Source organism: Halichoerus grypus, chromosome 3, assembly GCF_964656455.1.
Source record: "Halichoerus grypus chromosome 3, mHalGry1.hap1.1, whole genome shotgun sequence".
In the NCBI taxonomy this organism is placed as follows: Eukaryota; Metazoa; Chordata; class Mammalia; order Carnivora; family Phocidae; genus Halichoerus; species Halichoerus grypus.
The window spans coordinates 58,074,556-58,095,111 of record NC_135714.1 but is presented as its reverse complement, the minus strand read 5'-3'; the positions used below and the strand labels follow the sequence as shown (position 1 = coordinate 58,095,111).

General features: G+C 37.5%; 1 protein-coding gene across 1 annotated transcript; it reads right to left on the bottom strand.

The window, feature by feature from the left end:
* Positions 1-3,908: 3,908 nt before the first annotated feature.
* On the bottom strand, positions 3,909-20,356 carry ALB (albumin). Its single transcript, XM_078068764.1, has 14 exons — positions 20,222-20,356; positions 19,256-19,313; positions 18,054-18,186; positions 16,323-16,534; positions 15,625-15,757; positions 14,948-15,045; positions 13,447-13,576; positions 12,317-12,531; positions 11,013-11,145; positions 9,539-9,636; positions 8,358-8,496; positions 7,552-7,775; positions 5,986-6,118; positions 3,909-5,358 (listed from the first exon to the last, which is right to left on the bottom strand). The coding sequence occupies exons 1-14, from the start codon at positions 20,298-20,300 to the stop codon at positions 5,317-5,319; spliced, it is 1,827 nt and encodes a 608-aa protein (XP_077924890.1). The 5' UTR covers positions 20,301-20,356; the 3' UTR covers positions 3,909-5,316.
* Positions 20,357-20,556: the final 200 nt, after the last annotated feature.

The window sequence follows — 20,556 nt, the reverse complement described above, 5'->3', positions numbered from 1 at the left end:
AAATAACTGGACCCATGCTGTTCAACTCCAAGTGGCACTCTTCACATCTTAGTCCATATTAATGATGTCTTCTGGATTTATGCAACACCAGCATGAGCCCATGTGATTATATTAATTTATTACTTAAGATGTAAAATAGTGAATAGAGAGAGAAGTGATACTTACATGTTTGTTTATTGTCCAGTCAGTGCACAAGAAGATTCTTCCTAATGTCCAGAGAGCATATCTTCCTGTTCAGGTCCAGATACCATCTCTTTGTTGGTATATCTTCTTCATTCAAATGCATCTCATTCCTGGCTAATTTTCTATCTGCCATCTCAAGAAAAAGGTGGCAATGCTGTTACTATTCATGATATGATGGCCCTTTGGAGCCTATTTGTATTGAAACAAATAAATCTCCCTCCTTGCCTCTGTAGTTCTCAACTATCATCTATTTAATGCAGTATTGGTTACATCATTATTCACAATGATGCATCATTCATCATGTCACCATGAATTCTGGCTTCCAGTGATTCCCTTGAATGTTATCATTGTGCTTCATTGATGATAACCACAAATGCAAGTCTCTGGTCACCTTAAATTTATCATTATGACTTTCTTAGCATAAACATAGATCAGCACATCTTCCACCCATATTTTCTACTGAACTCTTAGATCATAATCACTGCATTTCTAGGAATGCAATCTCTTTCAATGTTAACTACACTCCTGGTTTCCACACACAGCCACCAACAGGGATGATAGGTGAGGGCCCTGTGGTGAAGCAAGAAGAGTGATTCCATTCCTATAAGGGATATTTGGCAGGGGAGCATGATATATTTTAAGTTTTTAAGATATTTGGCAGGGGAGCATGATATAACCAAACTGACAGAGGCAAGAGAGGACATCAACTGGAAAGGCCCAGTGGCATTGCAGAGCAATTGTCTCCAAAGCCCTTGGAAGAAATAGACATGTCCATTCCTGAAGACTACATGACACTTGATGTGGAGTTTGTGGAGGGACTGGAGTGACCATCCTGGGTGCCAGGGGAAGGGAGTACATAAAGGACTCCTGTCACCACCTACCACCTTTGCGTATAGTAGACAGAGGCTATCCTATTGGAACACACACAGGAAAAATCTGCTAGGTAAGCCCATGCATGCAGCTCAAGCCAAAAGTCAGTCAACCTCCCAGACCCTATATTCATCTTGTGTCCAATGTGAGTGAGTGAGTCACCCAAAACTCACCAGTCACAACCTCACTGAAGAAGGTAGGAGAAAAATGGAACTAAGTAACTTTGAAAAATAAGGTTTTGACTGGAAATTATAAGGCATATAGACACTGTACTCTAGTTGGTAAATTTGTTTTATATGGAGGTATGGGTCAATAATTTTGTATCCTGGGTTGAACAAATAAGTACATGCATGGTAGGTAATGGGAGCCAAGTTTCTCACTATCAAAAAGGGAAGTAATAAATATGCAAGAAAGGAAGGCTTGAGGGATGCCTGGGTGACTCAGTCGTTAAGCATCTGCTTTCGGCTCAGGTCATGATCCCAGTCCTGGGATCGAGCCCCGCATCGGGCTCCCTGCTCTACCAGAAGCCTGCTTCTCCCTCTCCCACTCCCTCTGCTTGTGTCGCCTCTCTCGCTGTGTCTCTCTCTGTCAAATAAATAAATAAAATCTTAAAAAAAAAAAAAAGAAAGGAAGGAAGGCTTGGATGAACTTTGTGGTTCTGGGAATAGTCAGAGATATCAGTATGAACTCATATGTAGATAGATAGATAAATGATGATAGATAGATGATAGATAGATGATAGATAGATAGAAAGATAGATAGATAGACAGATACAGAATAATTACAGGTATGTGTGTGTACATGGATTAGTCCACAAACCCACATTTCTTAGCTCTCTTCCCTGAAAGAGTCTAGAAGTGGTGAGACCTCATTAACAAGTACAACCAGTGCTCAGATTATTGTTTAAACACCATTATCTAGTCGATAGAACCAGAACTCCTTGAAGAAATGGCTGTTTCCAGGTCTGGGGAAGGGAAAATAACAAGATGAACTTGGATCATCTCAAAGTGCCAGAAAGTAAAGAAGTGCTCAAGAAACAAAATATGGGGGGCCAGTCAGAGGGACACAGAAGCCAAACTAAAAGCACTCACAAAGGCCAAAGCTGAAATAATTTGAGCAAAAAAATACATTATGTAGCATTGAATTATAACCCAAAGTACAAAGTAAATATACATGAATTCATACTAATATACAGTGAATAAATAAATAAATGGAGTGAAGTGACAAATCTTTCCTACAGAAGGATTCTAAATAATATATGTCAACACTCCCCCTTCGAGGAACTTCATCCTCTCCCTCCCTCAGTTTGAGTGTAGGCTAGATTTAGTGACTGCCTTCCAAAAATAGAGTATGAAAAGGGAAAAATAGTAACTTTAGAGTAGAAAAACCTGGCAAACACTACCTTAACCATGTGCTCAATCCTAACATCCCTGGCAATAAATCATATGAATATCATGTGCTCCTTCATATGAAAGGAAGAGAAGAGCATTTCTCACACACACACACACACACTCTCTCTCTCTCTCTCTCTCACACATTAGTGTGTCTGCACCATTCTGGTGGCCCAAATTCCTGCACTGTGAAGCAAAGGCGTACTGCAACAGCCACCCAGCCAGAACAATGTGCTTCCAAGGCTGCCCTGTCAGATGTAGAGCAGGCCTTGGGCTCCTAGACCACTCAGATTCAAATGTCTGAGCTCCCCAGGGGAATCTGACCCCTCAGGAAGCAGGGAAGCTGAACTCTGAGAGTTCTATGTTTTGGAGCATCTTTCTCCAAAAGTTTTAAGTCCCCCTTCGCTGGCTGAGTGACAATGCCATCCAGACAGGGCACCCAGACCTGGTCCTGTGTGGGTCCAGTTCTGTGAAAACATCTTACTCAAAATTTTCTAGATCTGTCTCCAGGGTCTTTGACGAAGTGCCTACCATCTCCACTTCTCCCCTTCCGGGCTCCCTCCCACCTTTGTGATGATTGCATCCAATGTGGAAAAGTATTTGATATAGTCAGCAGTGAGGTTAAAATGAGTGGTAGGTGGGAATGGGTAGGGTTAGGGAGTTGGGGGGCTGGGGGATGCAACATTCCAAAAATGGAAGGAGACTTTTTTAACTTGGTACCAAAACCTTTTGCAAGCATCATACTTAAAATGAAACTATAAAGCATCATTATTAGGGAAAAATAAGCAGGTTGTCAATGGCAGGTACATATGAAACCAATTTTATAAAAATTTCTAAAATACACAAATTAATAAGGCTATAAATGACTTTAGGTATGTAAATTCATAGATAATTGTCTGATATCAGTGGTTACCTCTGGGAACAGGGACAAGAGGTTCAGTTTTGAGTGTAACATCTCAGTTCTTACAAGAACATTTTACATGCCAACTCTTGAGCTCCCTCAGTCTTCTACATCTTGCTCACTCTCTATTGTACCTTCGTCCAGATCTCCTGATTCCCTCCTCCAACAAGGCTTCTCCAACCTGGTTAAGCTTCTTACACTGTTCATGTATTGCCATCCTAAACTTCCTTACATTTTTTTGAGGCTCAGTGTTTTTTTTCCAGTTCAATTAACCATCCTTACAATCATCTCTATCTTCTTTGTCCCTCACATTTCTTAGTCCTTAGTAAGGAAAAGCCTATACCAGTTTTCATTCTTTTATCAGAATTATGATAATGTTAAAATATTCCTTTGCATGTTTATGATCCATAACTCAGAAGATCATTAATGTTTCTTTTGATCAGTCAGTCCCTAAAGAACTAGACTGAAGTGGGAAAAGAGAGAACAGTGGGACATTCACAAAACCTACAAAATTTCCAGGATGGCAACACATCTGTGAAAAATAACAGTCCTGGACAATAATGTTAGATTCTTTTCATTTTTTATTAATTACAGCACAGAGAAAAGAGGCAAAACGTTTAAAGAAATTTGTGTTCTTTAGACAGAGGGTTGGTTTTACACCAACAGAAAAGAAAAACAGATGAATAAGCTCTAGGTCTTCATTTCTCTTTCTTTCTCTTATTCCTCAGGGCAGGCTGAAAGACAAAAAGACAAATATAAGTACTGTTTGTAAAATGGTATGAGTTTTTGAAATCTATTCAAATAAATGTTGAATTGCTTAGATTGTCTTCCTGCAATTTCCACCAAAGAAAATCATTCAGCCTGTCCTGGACTCTGAATTCTTCTGTTGGGCTGGGGGAGAGGACACACCAATAATATTGTAAAGTCCTCTCTTTGTCTCTGATGTCATCAGCTCCTCAGGTTTCAAAGTCCCAAGCTTTTCATCATCACTCCTCAGAGTCACTTGCTTAACACCTACTTCTTACCTAAATTAATTACCAATAAAACAAGTGTCTCTCAAAGACCTTTCAGAAGAAAATCTTGCCATTTAGGATGAAAACAAATCACATTTTGAAAAGATCAAATTTACAGGAGATACGAAGTTGCTTCCTCACTTGAATGCACAATATGTAGGTATTATCAGGTGGGCAAAGAGTAAGTGAAAACTTCATAGTGGGAACAGACCTCAGAGTTTGGAAAATATGAAAATAATTCACGCTAGAAAATAGTCGGACAATTTGTTTTAAAAAAGAGAGTTGATACTATCTTTTTTAATTTCCCACAAAATATTACAACCAAAATGGGTGAAACATGTTTATGTTCAAAGATTTAAATTTTAAAGTGGGCCTCAGTAGCAAGTTATTCACTACAAAGTGCAAGTTCACATAAGGCAGATCTGTCATACTCTCCAATGAAATTAATTTGTTACTGGGCTGTTCGATTGAACCATGTGAAATCGTTGCTATTCAACTGTTTTTTACCTTAAAAAATGCACTTTCATATGGTCCAGCCTAATACCTAGAAACCCCACTGCTAAGCCATTGCTCAGTTGAATGATTCTGTCTACTGTGTCACATTAGGTCAGAACAGGACACTGGTTAACTCTCAAGCTTTGGTTTGAATTTTGAATTGTGGCTCCACCCCTCACGAGCTGGGTGGTCCTTGGGTAAATTATGGAACCCATGTCTATCTGTGCCTTCATGTTCTCATCTGAAAAATGGGAAAAATAATGACACTCAACTTAGGCAACTATTTTGAGAAGTAAGTAAGTTAATACATATAAAGATCTCAGAACAGTGATTGGCACTGGTCTATATGGCTCTTGGTAAATGATTGGTCAACCTTTGCTATTTTAATAGTAACTATTATAATTACTTTTTTAAAACAAAAATCCAAAGTATAGTTACCTGAGATGCTTGTGATGGTGTTCTTTTAGGCTAAGGCAGCTTGAGCTGTGGCAACAAGTTTTGGACCCTGAATACCAAGAAATGACAGATTTGGGGAAAATATTAGCATTACTATTAAGATGAAAAGTTGATACTTATACAGCCATTTGTAATTACAAACTAATTTTACATGAATCACATTCTTTAATTCCAGTTTAGTACTAGAATCTCTACAAGGAAGCTTACTGACACCCATTGTTCCCAAAGGAATAAAAATATTACCCTCAAGTCACAGAGGGAATAATAAATGATTCAGACATTTAAATATAAACTTCCTTCATTAACCTATAAAATCAAACTCAGATTCAACCAAATCACAAACCAGCATTTTTCAAGAACATGTTTCAATAAATTAATGTTTGGCTCAAAGACTTGAGCCTTACAAATATTTCTCTCTATATTCATAAACATCACAACTTTGGAAACAGAGCAAATACTATGAAGATTTACTAATATACTCCAGTGCAGCAGGAGATTAAAAAAAAAAAAAACGAGAGCTATTTAAGTAATTTAGTCAGATAATTTTGTATGTGGAATAAGATTCTGGTCCGGAATGTACAGAGTGTCCTTCAGATATATAAACCCCTAAGCCCTGGTCAGATCAAATGCGACAAGAAAGGAAATTAGCCATATTGCAATGAAGAGACTCCAGTACCTCCTCGGCAAAGCAGGCCTCTTTGTTTTCAGCTGCACAGCACTTCTCTACAAAGGCTCTGAAATCCCCCATAACAGTTTTCAGTTGTTCCTCAGTTGCTTTGGGCTTGTGTTTCACCAGCTCAGCAAGTGCACTGCATTTGAATGAAAACAAAACAACAACAACAAAAATCAGAAAAAAAGTTTACTTACATAAAGAAAGTAATGGAATGAGTAAGTCTCGGGATTAAAAGGCACAGCATAGGGAATATAGTCAGTGGTACTGTAATCATATTGTATGGTGACGGATGGCAGCTAAACTTGTGGTGAGCACAGCATAATGTATAGACTTGTCAAACCACTATGTTGTACATCTGAAACTAATTTAACACTGCATGTCAACTACACTTCAATCTTTTTAAAAAAAGGAAAAAGAAAAGTGGAGATGGTAAAGACAGTAGTAGTATTGTTGGAGATTATGAGTCTTGGCCAGGCGACTCTGAGCTTGAGGCCCAGGCTTACCACTATAAGCTTTAATATTCTCATCTGCATAATGAGGACAATAAAAGTCACCTTCATAGGGTTGGTGGAAGGATCAAATGAGATAATCAATGTAAATTGCTTAACATCTCTAGTACCAATAAGTCTCAATAAATCAATAGATCTCTTTTCGGTAAGTCTCTGGAAAGGATGTCATTGTATTTATACGTTATTCAGATTTTAGAAATTATGCCATAGTAAAAAGAAAAAAAAGAGTTATACCACATCGAATTGAACTTTTAGTGATTTAAGAGCTAAACTGATCCTTAAAAGCTTAACTATCTTGTTGGACTCCATTAAAAAATTTCTAACCTGAGAGTCTTTATATTTGGTCTGTGAAATTTACCCCATTCAGTTAATACTGGGGAGGCCATAGGTAATAAAACTATCCAAACTTATGGGAGCTGGTGGTTTTCTTTCATTGACATTCACAGAGATAATAGTGCTAGAGGGAGAGGGGGTTTTTGCAATATTACTCACAAGTCTATGGCTATGATTAAAATCCCTGAGATGATAAATTTATGGTGCTAAATTTCATGCATTTCTAACCCCTGTGACAGCAATAGGGTGTCGAGCCTCAGAACTCATTTTTCTAGATGTTTTTCACCCAAGTTCCATTCTCAAAAGTTATATGTTGAGGATTTGCCTTGCCTGTGGGTTGCCATAGAACAAACTTAAAATAACCATTCATGCCTAGAAATAAATTCTCCTATGATTTCTACTAACTAATTTGCTATTTGCATAAATGCATCAGTTAATCGTTCATATTTTTCTACTGGACTTATGTTAAGACATTATTCCACTGTAGCTTTTAGCCACAAGATTATTCTGAATGATTTGTAGGCAAGGTTATAGTATAGAGGTTTTTTGCTAAGAAAACAAAAAGTTATCCATTTTATTCTTGACATTTTTATCAGCTTACTAACACCAATACTTAAATACTATTTTCTAAAGAATATAATCACTACTTCAGAAAAAGTTACCCATTTCAACTTAAAATTCTCACTCTCAAGACTCTAAATGCTTACAATAATGAAATAGTACTCACGATTGTTTCTTGACTTGTTTCTCAGCCTCAGGAAGTGTGCATAAGTCTGCATGGAAGGTGAATGTTTCAGCGTTAAACTCTTTGGGAACATATGCCTCATCAACTTCCAGGGCAGAAAAGCATGGTCGTCTGTTCACCAAGGATTCTGTGCAGCATTTGGTGACTCTCTCACTCACTGGGGTCTTCTCATGCAACACGCACAATCGGTTCAGGACCAAGGACAGCTAAAGGACAGGTGGGAGACCAGACATTCAAAAGAAGGATAATAAAAGTTTTCCATGAACTCCTACTTTCCAATGGACCAAAAGACGTGTTATATTTTAACTAGCAATATTGAATCCAAGGTTGATTTGAGGAAGTTATTTGCTTCACTTTAGAACTACAGATAATGAGGGACTTTTTAAAGTATTTTCTCTTTATGTCTACATTTTAATAATAGTTCCCTTGAGAAAATAATTGATTGAAATAATTTGACGTGAGTCCTGAGATATGTATTGGAGTGGGAATGAAACAGTCTTATATGGACACATATTTTTAAAAGACTCCAAAGAATATGAAAGGTTTTTTAAATGCCAGGATGAAACATTGAAAACTCATGGAATTTTTGTCAATTTATCATTTTGGGGATCTTATACAAATCCTCATTCAAGATAATATAGGTGACCAAGTCCTGGCTGCCACTACCAAATACACACACACGTGCATGCACACACATGTTAATTCACCCCTGTTTCTGAAAGTTAGCTTTGTCCTTACCTAAAGGCAAAAATTCATCATTATTCACTTATTATACTTAAATGACTCACATAGTCTTCAGCACAGGGCATTCTTTCTGAGTCAGGTTTCTTACAACACCTGGTGCCCACTTTTCCTAGTTTTCTTGAGACCTCCACGAGAGTTGGAGTTGACACTTGGGGTACTTTCTTGGTGTAACGAACTAAGAGCCTGTAACAAAATAGTTCATGTGTTTTCAGCCAGGCATGTCTTTCTCTAACATAGTAGGTCAAGCAGAGAACACTTAGGCAAAATTAACTAAAATGACTTTCCATCCATAAAATTACCTTTGTCTCCAGGTTGGTTGAATGGTATGGGGGAAGACCTTGTCCTGAGTAACTAGTTAAGCTTATCATTGTTTCCAGCTGTGCTGTATCATCTTAGGAAAGTGACTTATTATAATTCAGTGACATTAATATATTTATTTATTGCTTCTTTCTTTCCATAAAACCTACTGAGGTCTTAATATATATCAACACCATGCTAAATTTGAAAGGTATGTGTAAGTTTTTTCATCTATAAAACAGGAAAAAGTATATCTGACTCATAGGGATGGTGCAAGTATTAAATTAAAATAAAGTATGCAATCAACCTGGCATGGTATCTAGCACGTAATAATCACATACTAAGAATTCCAATCACCACTGAAAGTCATGTGTGACTACAATCTACTCGAGGGAAAAGATGATATCTGGTTCACTCTTGTTATCCCTAGCACCCATAGTTAGAAGAGTGGTAACATATTTAAACCAAACAATAAATATCTACTGAATGATGTGTCTCTTATCTTTACCTCCGTAGATAAGACTCTATGTGGATCAGGACATTAGTCTGTCAGCTTATATATTACTTCTTGAGCTACTATTATTCAAAGGCTACCATTTCCTCCTTTGTAAAGCATTGCTGCATTTTGTTTGCCCACAAGCTATTCCTTAACCTTCAAGGGGCATCCTCAGTTCCTATATTCCACGATTTGCTATTTTCCTTCCTGATCTCAAGAGGCCAATTTTTTAAACTACACTCAAATATAAGCTTCTCCATCCCACTAACCATTTTATTTCTCCCTCTCTAGTCTTTCTTGATGGAAAGAGATTAGAAGTATATACTGTATTTTCATGATTAAAATTTCTATCATAGGTGGTATATATATTAAGTCTTAAATAATTACAAATTGATCAAGAAAAAAAATCAGCTGATAAACAAAAATACTTACGCATTTTGGAAGTCATACTCTCCAAGTTTTTCAAAAAGTTCACAGTTTGTTTTGACTAAATTCTGAGGCTCTTCCACAAGAGGTTTAAATTCATCAAGCTGAAAGATAAAAGAATTGTGTTGACAGAATTCCACCCGAGGACCACATGCAGGTTCTTTTTCACCACTCTAGGCAGAATGAGATCCTCCCTCCTTTCTGCCCAAAGTCATGTAATTAGATCTTTGATGCCAAATCTATCATAATATGTCCAAACTGTTTATTTTATTTGGCAAGGGTGTATAGTATAAGAGATTAAGACTACTCAGGCTGTGGAGTGCGACTGCTGGTGTTCGAGCCAGGCCATCTGACTCATTTTCTAATTGTGTAATTATACCTCCTATCTCCAAGCTGCAGAACCCTCACCACTAAAATGGAGATTAACAAAAAAGAAGGGAGAAAAAGAAAAAGAAAGAAAGAAAATGGGCATAAAGATGGTACTCACCTCGAAAATTGTTCTACAAACCACCTGAGCTAATGAAATTAAAACAATGCCTGGCAGATAATAAAAGCTTAATAAATGATGACTATGACTGTATCATTATTATTAAGCCCTCTCTCCAGTTGGATTCTGAGCTCCCTGAGATAAGAGATTTTACCTTGGTCATCGGCTCTAGTCTGGTGCCTGGCATATAGTAGGTTCTTGATAGAGGAAAGAATTACTTTCCTGTGATTCTGAAGTTTGGAAACCACTACACATGCTGGGAGTGCTAAATATCTTAAACATGTTAAAATCCTCTTAAAGCATAGCTAAATATGGCAAAAATCCTCAAGGTTTCCTCTCCTTAATGACTTGTAAAGCAATTCCTACACTTTTCCCCCGAAATTTGAAAATATTCTAAATGAATAGATTTCACAATCTTCTTTAAGATGCTAATTCTTGATATTTGATAAATCTTGGAACCTGGTTAACTTTATATCTAAGTTAAGTCTCTTAACTAACATTTCAATTTATCAATTATTTTGTCCTCAGGAGTATAAAAAAGAGAAAAAGCATCGTCAAGATTTTGTGAAATTAGAGATTGCTCCCTTCAGATCTTTCCTTTCTAGACTCTTCTAGGTCTTATTAACCATTCCATTTAAAGCTATTTTTTCCTGTAAGGTTTAAGAGCACAGGATTGAAACCATGTCAAGAAAAGATCTAAATTGCACTATGTAGCAATTCACATTCTTGGGTTACTTTTCTTTCTCATTATTAAAACTGAGGGTTCTAGAGGGGAGGGAGTTGGGGGGATGGGTTAGCCCGGTGATGGGTATTAAAGAGGGCACGTACTGCATGGAGCACTGGGTGTTACACTCAAACAGTGAATCGTGGATCACTACATAAAAACTAATGATGTATTGTATGGTGACTAACATAACATAATAAAATAAAATTAAAAAAAAAAAAATGGATCATCCGCCGGAGCGCTACACTGTTTCCCTTTAAGAAACCTACCACTTTGCCATAGCAAGTAGGAGGATCATCGGTGGCACAACACTTCTCCAGAGTGGCTTCATATTCCTTGGCAAGTCTCAACAGCAAAGAGATAGCGTACTCAGGATGCCTTCTTGAGTATTCATACAAAAACCTAATTCAGATGAAAATAAAATAGATTTCGCTGGGTAAAGGAGCAAGAAAGATCACATAACTCACCTCAAGAGTAACTCATCTCCCACAGGTCTGAATTTGACTAGACCCCATGCAGGGAAGATTAGTGGCTAAAGGGTTGCAGTTCAGAATTAAAGCTACCTGCATTCAAATCCTGCCTCTGCCACTTAGTTTACTATATCACCTTAAGCAACTTATTAAAACCATCACAGCCTTAGTTGCCTTCTCTGTAGCACGTGGATAATAACACTACCGATCTCATAAGGTGGTTTGTGGGAAATACATGATGTAATCTATGCAAAGCACACGCTGTCTGGCACATATTAAATGTTTGATGAGTGACACCTGTTATTATTATGTATATTTTTATAATTTGGACTATACCTCAAAAGGGTTCTGATAGATAAATAGAGATGAATTCTTGAATTGTTCTTTCACCTCTTTGTAGGAGTGAAATCTTGAAGGGTACACAATTATGTAAAATATATTAGGGCACATTACACTATTATAATCCAAAAATAAAAATGCAAAGTTTATCACCACACTTACTGACTATATATAATCATTTATTTTGTCACTTAATTTCATGCTGCCCTGCCATGCTACTGTACTCCTGGTCTGTTCAACCAAATATAAAGCACCTGGTAGCAGACTGCATACTTCCTCTTATACTTCCTTATATAGATAAATAAATGGCAGGTAAATAGATCCAGAAATACAGAGATATAAAGATGTATTACGTATATTCACACATATCTATTGTAGTAAATTCATTCTTTGAATGAATAAATGAAGGAATAATATGTCTATAATTTATGTATACACAAAATGTTCCTAGAGGTATTTCCAGGAATATCCCTAAGGAGAAAATGAATGGGGCAGGAATAAAGATAGAAACTTTTATTTCTTCTCTTCCCTTCTCTATTCTCTTCTCTACTGATTGAGTTTTTGCCATAAGCATGAATTAGTTTATAATAATTTTTTTAAACTAATTAATTTTTCCCCCAAAATTTAAAAGCTAGGAGAGGGAAGGATAAAGAAGCATGTAGACAACATGGAAATTGTAGCAATGTCAAAGGAAAGCCTAGTTTATCTTCCTGAATCCTGAGGCCATATAAAAGCTATGGAAGGATTATTCTTGATCCACTTACGTGCCCAGGAACACGTCTTTTGCCTCCTGATAGTTTTTGCAAACCTCCTTATCTTCAACAAAGTCAGCAGCTATCGGGGACAGGTCAGCGGGCAACTCATCTTTTTCCACCTCAGTGAGGCAGTGGGATTTTTCCAACAAAGGCTTATCACAGCATTCCTTCATTTTAGCAGAGATTGAATCCTGATTCTCACACATATACTTGGCCAGATTCGCCTATAAGCGAGTTGATAAAAATTTTTCAATGTAAATTGACATCACTGCACTTTCTCCCCAGACCTTTATTCTGTTGGCAAAACATGTTTATTGTATTCTAAGACCATACACATAAAACATGACTTCTATAAATACTTTCAGTCCATGTTCCTAAGACTAGAGACTCAGAACTACTAAAATATTTCCACTTAATTACAAAAAATGGTCAGTAACAGGGACCCATCTCGGTTATTATTAATTTTATATCTCGACTGTCAAGGCACTTAAGTTTCTAAATTAAAACTCAGTACTATTTTTCCAAATACTCCCTTCAGGCATTTTGAAACCAAATAACTAAATAAAATGTGAGAGATCTTTCGATAATTAGTCAAGACCATAGTCACAGGCCCTACTTACACATGTAAAATCTTTGCCTTAAATTTTCCAGAAAGTATCCTGAGAGATTATGATGCTGGTATTTGGCCATATTTTTAAGTTTGGAGAAAAGTGATATCATGCTAAATATGTGTCTAGTTAACACAGATGGTTAACTGAGAGAGAATATAAAGGGGGCAATGAACTACATAATTTCCCAAGATCTCTGCAGGTAGTAGCCCTTCTCCAACTCCACCCACCTCCCAAAAATGTCTTCTTAGAAATCTCCCTTTGTAGCAGCCATCCTACTTCAGTGTAAGCCTTTGTTCTCACAATATGACTGAAAGGGTTACAAATTAGTGAATGTGTTTGTCAGATCATTTAGTGAGTGGGAAGCCAGGTTAAGAAAAAAAAAAGTACCACAAAGCAGGGAAAGAAGTGAGCAGATTGGGCATAGAATACAATCTCAACCCACTGCCGGCTTCGAGGATAATACTAAGCAAATTCATCCTACCAACTGAAGCATGTAAGCTACTACAGAGCATACTGCGGATTCTTTACCCTGTCATCTGCACATTCAAGCAGGTCACCGTGGCAGCATTCCTTGTGGATTTTGGTAAGATCTGTCACCAACTTGGAAACTTCTGCAAAGTCAGCTTTGGGGAATTTCTGGCTCATGCGAGCTACCGACCTAAAAAGAAAATTCCCCCATGAAAACGTGATTAACACGCAATATTTTATGTCAAAGCATTAGGAAAATAGTACTTATAACATGAAATTTCAGGACAAAATAGCATATAGATATAATTTGTGAAATCCATTTGTCCTTACTTTACTGCTAGTTCTGAACCACATGGTTATCTGAGGGCAAAATGTTTCCTTAGGGCAGATTTAGCCATTGTAAGAGTGTGTGTGGTGGATAGAAGGCCAGTGATTCATAAAAGTGGAAATCAAAGAGAGATTCAAAAAGAGGCAACACGTGGAGAGCCATCAGGTTTAGAACCCAGACCTGGCTTCTAGATCTGGCTTTATCACTCATTAGCATTGGGACACTAGGCAAGTTACGTAGCCTTTCTGACCCTCAGCCTCTACTTGGTCACAACAGCATGCTAAACTGCAGGACTGATGTGAGGATTAAATTAGTTAATCCATATGAAAGCCTTTTATAAACTGGAACCAAGACATTGATCCAGCACAGCATCTAAGCTTTCTGACAACATGGAAAAGGCTAAAATCCACATGCTTTCCCAAATCATGTCAGCGTCTCCTAATCGGATCAAAGCTGCTTCTTCCCCCAAACCAATCACAGCCTCTTTAACCGCATATCATTTCATGTTGGGGTTGTTTTGTTTACTGATTTAGGTAGTTGATCTTGGTGGTTGTGTAGGGGGTAGGGATGGCAGGCAAAGATAGCTCAAACTATGGTTTCTAGAGAGTTTACAGGATGTCTATTATTTTCATTTTATCTCCTGTTGCTGTGGATTCATTGTTGACTAGCAAGTGAGCGGTGGGGGAGGGGATTTTTCTTGGCTTAGAAATTGAAGGATGCTCCTAGAACCAGCTAAGTAATATAAAAACAGAGACCCAGACAAAACCAAGGGATTAACCACAGAGCTAGAGCTATGAGAAAAGGAGAACTAACCCTGATGGCTAAATTTAATTATCAGAACATAAAAGAACAAACATTTCCAGATAATTAGTGTTGTTTGGGGGGATAAAATTAAGAAATTAAGAAGACCCTCACGACTGCTCTATAAAAAGAGTGGATCATTAGAATAAGGTCCCTAGTCTTTCTAAATAAGTGGGAGTTTAAATCCCCGTCCTAGAATGACAAAAAAAAATACCCTATAAATTCTGTGACTACCTAGAAAAAATATGATAAAAAATAATGAGGAATTGTCACTGATGCTCTGATTTTCACCACTGTTAAATTTCTACCTTCAAAACAACCAGAAAGATGTATGCAAAAGCACCACATAAAATGCCATATAAATGTACATTTTTGTCAACTGAACCATAACCATTTACATCATTATAAAGATTCAAACTAAGTTTAAAATACCATGCTTTGAAGGCTCTATCTCCGAATTTCTGGAGGCTGGCACACTTGAATCTTTCTTTGGCAGATGAAACCAGTACTTTTTCCCTCAAAGCATCAATCTGCAAAAAGAAATGATTTTGGAAAAATTAGAAAAGGAAAATTCTATACAAAACACCCCTTCATTAGTTCAGATGAGACTGTGCCAAATTAAAATTTAAAGAGATAATTTACACCTAAATTCCCAAGTGCCCACTATTGGCAAATAATTATTTTGCAATGCAGGGGGAGCAAAATCAGTCTGGTCCTAGTGGAAGCCCCTAGGTAGTTAAGAACCGGAGTGGAGACATTGCCAAGGAAAAGGGAGCTGACAGGAAATGTGGAAGAACAGAGTCCACTAACATCCCAGAAAATATAACTTTGCTGACTTCTTAATTTTGCATATAATTTATCTCCACCCCTCCTCCACCAACTCTCCCAACATCACTAAACTCCCTAGAAGAGGGAGGAAGGGTTTTTTTTTGACCATGTAAAGGACTTTGTATCAGAGACATGAATTCCCTAAATCTAGCCATAAGGGTTTTTTTTTGACCATGTAAAGGACTTTGTATCAGAGACATGAATTCCCTAAATCTAGCCATAAGATGCTCAAAGTCTGAGGTTTGATGATGAATTGCTCCTCCTATTCTTCTGGGGAATACCTTGGGTGTCAGGCAGGCAGCCTTATCAGCAGCTTGGCAGCATTCTGCAAAAACTTGTTTATATTGCTGAGCATAGTAAAGGAGTTCTGGGGCATAAAAGTAAGGATGTCTTCTGGCAACTTCATACAGGTATCTACATTTTCAAAAAAGAAAAACAGGCAGTCACTTTTCTATAGCGAACAGTGGTATGGGAACCATTGTAATCAACCTTCTCATCTAATTTACCAGTTACTCTCAATTTGCACATGATGACCTTGCCTTTGTCATTCTAGAAGTCAGTGAAAGGTTGAACTTCTATATATAAATTGTGTACATACATATATATGTTTTATATATATGTACACACATATACACACACATAGATATAAAATAAACTTTGGTAATGCAATGTTTTTGACTAAGATGAAATCAATTCTGAGAATAAATACATATCTTCATAATATTTTAACACAGGCCAATCTCTGTTTTTCTTACACAGATCACGTCCTGTTTCAATGAACTCCAAAAGATCTTGGATCCAATTCTTTTCACCATGGAGAATTTTGTGGCATCAAATATTACTGCTTTGAAAACTGTCATTAGAACAAACGCTTCTAAGCCTTAATGTCCAGAATATTTTTTATTGTAGAACTGCCTATAATAAGTCTCGACCTTTGTCGTAATTTTTCATTTTGAAGCGTAAAGATCTGAGGACTTACTTTCCCAGAAACTTCTGTTCATTCTCCTGAAAGGCGGTGCACATGGCGTCCGGCTCCGGGGTCACCAGCGGAGGGAAGCCGGGGTTATCGTCTTTGTGAGTCAGGAAGCACTCATTTCTTTCAGGATCCTGTTTCTCACAGCAGTCAGCCAGCTCGCCATACTTTTCGCGAAGAGAGGCGACTGTACACAGTTTGTCTCCGAAGAGCGTGTGCTAGGTGGAAGAGAGCAGGCTTCGGGTCACCGGGGGGTATTTTATTTCCTTTGTACCCAAAGAACAGTATAAAAAATTGAAAGCATCGCTAAGCCTTGGTTGGGAACTCATGTACACGTACACTTTTTTCTCAGGTTTAGAGTTTCCCTTGATTTGACCATCCATGGGATTTTCCTAAGAACTGACCGTCACCCGATTCCTTAGGGTGGGTACAACAGAACGGCAGCGCGAAGCCATGAACACGGCTCCTATTTCTACCTCACGCTACAGGCTAGGAGAGCTGATAAAAAAAAAAAAAAAAAAATCGGAGCGCTTGGGTGGCTCAGTCCTTAAGCGTCTGCCTTCGGCTCAGGTCATGGTCCCAGGATCCTAGGATCGAGCCCCGCATCAGGCTCCCTGCTCCGCGGAAAGCCTGCTTCTCCTTCTCCCTCTGCCCCTGCTTGTGTTCCCTCTCTCGCTATGTCTCCATCAGTCAAATAAATAAATAAAATCTTAAAAAAAAAAAATCAAGGGAAAATAATCCTCTAAGTTGCAGGTGAATTCACATTAGGGAAGAAAGTATTCAGATAGTTTCTCATTTGATCTGCTTCTTTCCGAAAGGTCCAACTTTTAAGTAGGTACCATTCAAAAACTGAGTAACACAATTTACTGTATATTATTTATTATGTTAAAATATAGATCTTTTTTAGTCTAGAAACATTTGCCTCAAAACACATTCCATTAAATGTATTCTTCCTGTCCCCATTAATTTTTATTATGAAAGTAATTGGATCTTCAGGGAAAATAATACTGCTGACGATGGAATTTATTAATTTTCCCCCAAAAAATATTTTTTAAAATTCATGTTTACAGTGCTAACTCTGTGTTAAAAATATCGAGTTAAAGTACTGATTCTACCTTGAGGGAGAGATACATAGAGAGAAAGAAATAAGAGGGGGAAAGATTTCAGTGATACACAAACCCTGGCCTTGCCCTGGAAAGGTATATACAGGTCTGAGTGGTGAGAGAAACATAAACCTCTCCCTGAATTGAACACCTACTGGAAATACCAAAATTTCAAAGTCCTTCAAAGTGAATAAATGCCCTGATTTTTTATTCTATGTAAAAATATAACTATCCCTAAAATGAGGACTATATAACTGTACTATTATTTTACCAAAGAAACAAAATCAACCCAGAAATCAGATGAGTGTCTCCGGAAGATAAAAACCACGCTCTCACTGTTAGCCTCAATGAAAAGAAATCAAACTTCAAATTCTAAAAAGAGACTTTTACAAATCACAAATTTCCATTTAAAGGCACTGTTACTGTTGTGTGTGGTCTTCATAAAGAAATGTCTTTAAAACTGTGGGTATAGCTCGAACATCTGTGTCATAGAAGAAATAATGGCTACCCTCACTTTTGAGAGTTGCTTACAAATTCATAATTGAGGAAACAAAAGTGGGATTGCTCTTCCTTTGAAATAATCAGGACTACTTACAAAAAGAAGAAATAACACTCAAACTCAGAATGTACTTACCAGGGATTTACCACAGTCGGCCCCCGACGGGTCAGCAGCACAACCTTTTGCAAACTCAGTCACTTCCTTCGCTAATTTCACATGGTCTTCAAATGGGCACTGCTGGAGATACTGAGAAAAGGCAACCAGCACCCTGAAACAAAGGACATAGAAAAATGTAACATGGGGCGCCTGGGTGGCTCAGTCGGTTAAGCTTCTGCCTTCAGCTCAGGTCATGATCTCAGAGTCCTGGGATCGAGCCCCACATTGGGCTCCTTCCTCAGCAGGAAGCCCACTTCTCCCTCTCCCTCTACCCCTCCCTTCCACTTGTGTTCTCTCTCTCAAATAAATAAATAAAATCTTTTTTAAAAAAGAAAAATGTAACATGGTGAAATGTTAATATAAAGTAGCTTGCTACGCTGGACAACAAACTGTCTGTATATGTTCTACATTTTAGACACCTCACTATTAGCCAGAAAGTCTATTCAGATCAGCTGTTATCTGAAGCCTAAACACGCATATGTGGCTTCCTGAGCAAAGAGGACATGTATTTACACCATGTTTAAACACATGTGTGCGCGTGTCAGTAGATGCACAAACATAGAGCAGGCAAGCGAAATGTATTCTAAATATATCTTATCATTAAGACTAGGGACATTACATAGGCCCTTTGACTATTTAAAACAAAAAAACAAAAACCACACACACACCTCTCATTTAATCAGGCTGTAGCATGAGATTGACCTTTAAAAACTAAACTGTTTTCTCATTTTGTACTAGATTAAAAAATATTAAAATGCTCTCAAGAAACCACAGACCTATTTACTAGGTAAAGGAATTTAGTAAGTGAGCTGCAAAAGGAACCATATATTAAAGTCTTTCTTACCAGCAGGTTATGGAGGCGTTCTGGAGCTACACTGTCCAATACGGTAGCCAGTAGCCACACGTGGCTGCATAGATTTAAATAAATCAAAATTAAATGCAACTTTAACTTCTGACCCTCAGTTGCACTTGCCACATTTAAAGTATTCACTAGCCACATGTGGCCAGTGGCTACCTTACCGAACAGCACTGATATAGAATATTTCCATCAATGCAGAAAATTCTATTGGATAGGATGGTCCTAGAAGCTGGACTCTGATGACAAGGGAATATAAGAACTTCAGAGTAATAACCAACATTATTAGAAACATTAAATTTGACTGTTCAGTATTTTAACTTACAGGCCTCTGAAATGTTCTTCTCCCAAATCATTGTACCGATGAGCAACCTCACTCTGTTCTGGAGAGGAGAAAAGAAAAAACAAAACAGATTTGTTTACATTCTGAAGAAAACAACTTAGTTATGGTGTTACTTTTTGTGTTTTTCTTCATGTGACTTAGGTATTCATTTGCTCCAAAATATTGACCTCAGATCCCTACAGAATATCTTGAGATGATGATGAACTATTTCTTCTGCATTTAAACAGATGAGTTATTCAATCACTGATGGTACTATTTGAAAAATCATTAAAATCGTTAAATACTTTTAGTTTTATATTCAGACTTGGATAAGATCTAATGCTCTTGTGGTGTCTACTAACAGCTTCTGGGAGGACAGTCTGAAATGAAAAATATAAATACAAGTTCTGTTTATAAGATGAACAACACAGGTTTTTGTTTTTTATAAATCAAGGTGCAATAGCCTTTGGGAATGTGGAGCTATGAATTCTAACATCAACTATATTCTGTGAAGTTTAAGTCACTCTGTCTAAGTTCTTTCAGGTGCAGAAGGAAGTTACAGCTACTAAATCAATTCTCACCATTTTTTTTTCACCTAGGATATTAGAAATGTATTAATAAGATAACTTCCTGGGCGCCTGGGTGGCTCAGTTGGTTAAGCCTCTGCCACCAGCTCAGGTCATGATCTCAGGGTCCTGGGCTGCTCAACGGGGAGTCTGTTTCTCCCTCTCCCTCTGCCTATCCCCCACTGGTGCTCTCTCTCTGCTCTCTCTCTCTCTCAAATAAATAAATAAAATCTTTTTTTTTTTTTTAAAATAACTTCCTGAGGGATCACAAATACAAAATATCATCACACCTAGAAATAAATGCTAAAAGAAAACACTTCTTTAAAGATGCAGGGTTTTCTAAAATTTTCTCTCACTAGGAAAATAAAGTAAAAGCTGAACAATAGGAAAATAGAATTCTTACGTGCTTCTCGACGAATCACGCCCCTGGAATAAGCAGAGCTAAAGAGAAAGAGTAGGGAAATAAAAGTTACCCACTTCATTGTGCCAAAGGCTTGTGGGGTTGATACAAGAGAACAGGTAGGACGAACAGAGGGAAATTTGCACTAATATACTTCTTTAACCAATAATTGTAGATTATTAACCAGACTCATCTTTGTATTTCATTGGCCCCCGACTGATTACAAAATTCATATTATTCTTGCCAAAAAAATTGTTTGACTAAATCCGTTGCGTATGTTTGCCATCTGGACCTGTTTTCTCCACAAGACCTTGTCAATTCATTAGTTATGTAAAACA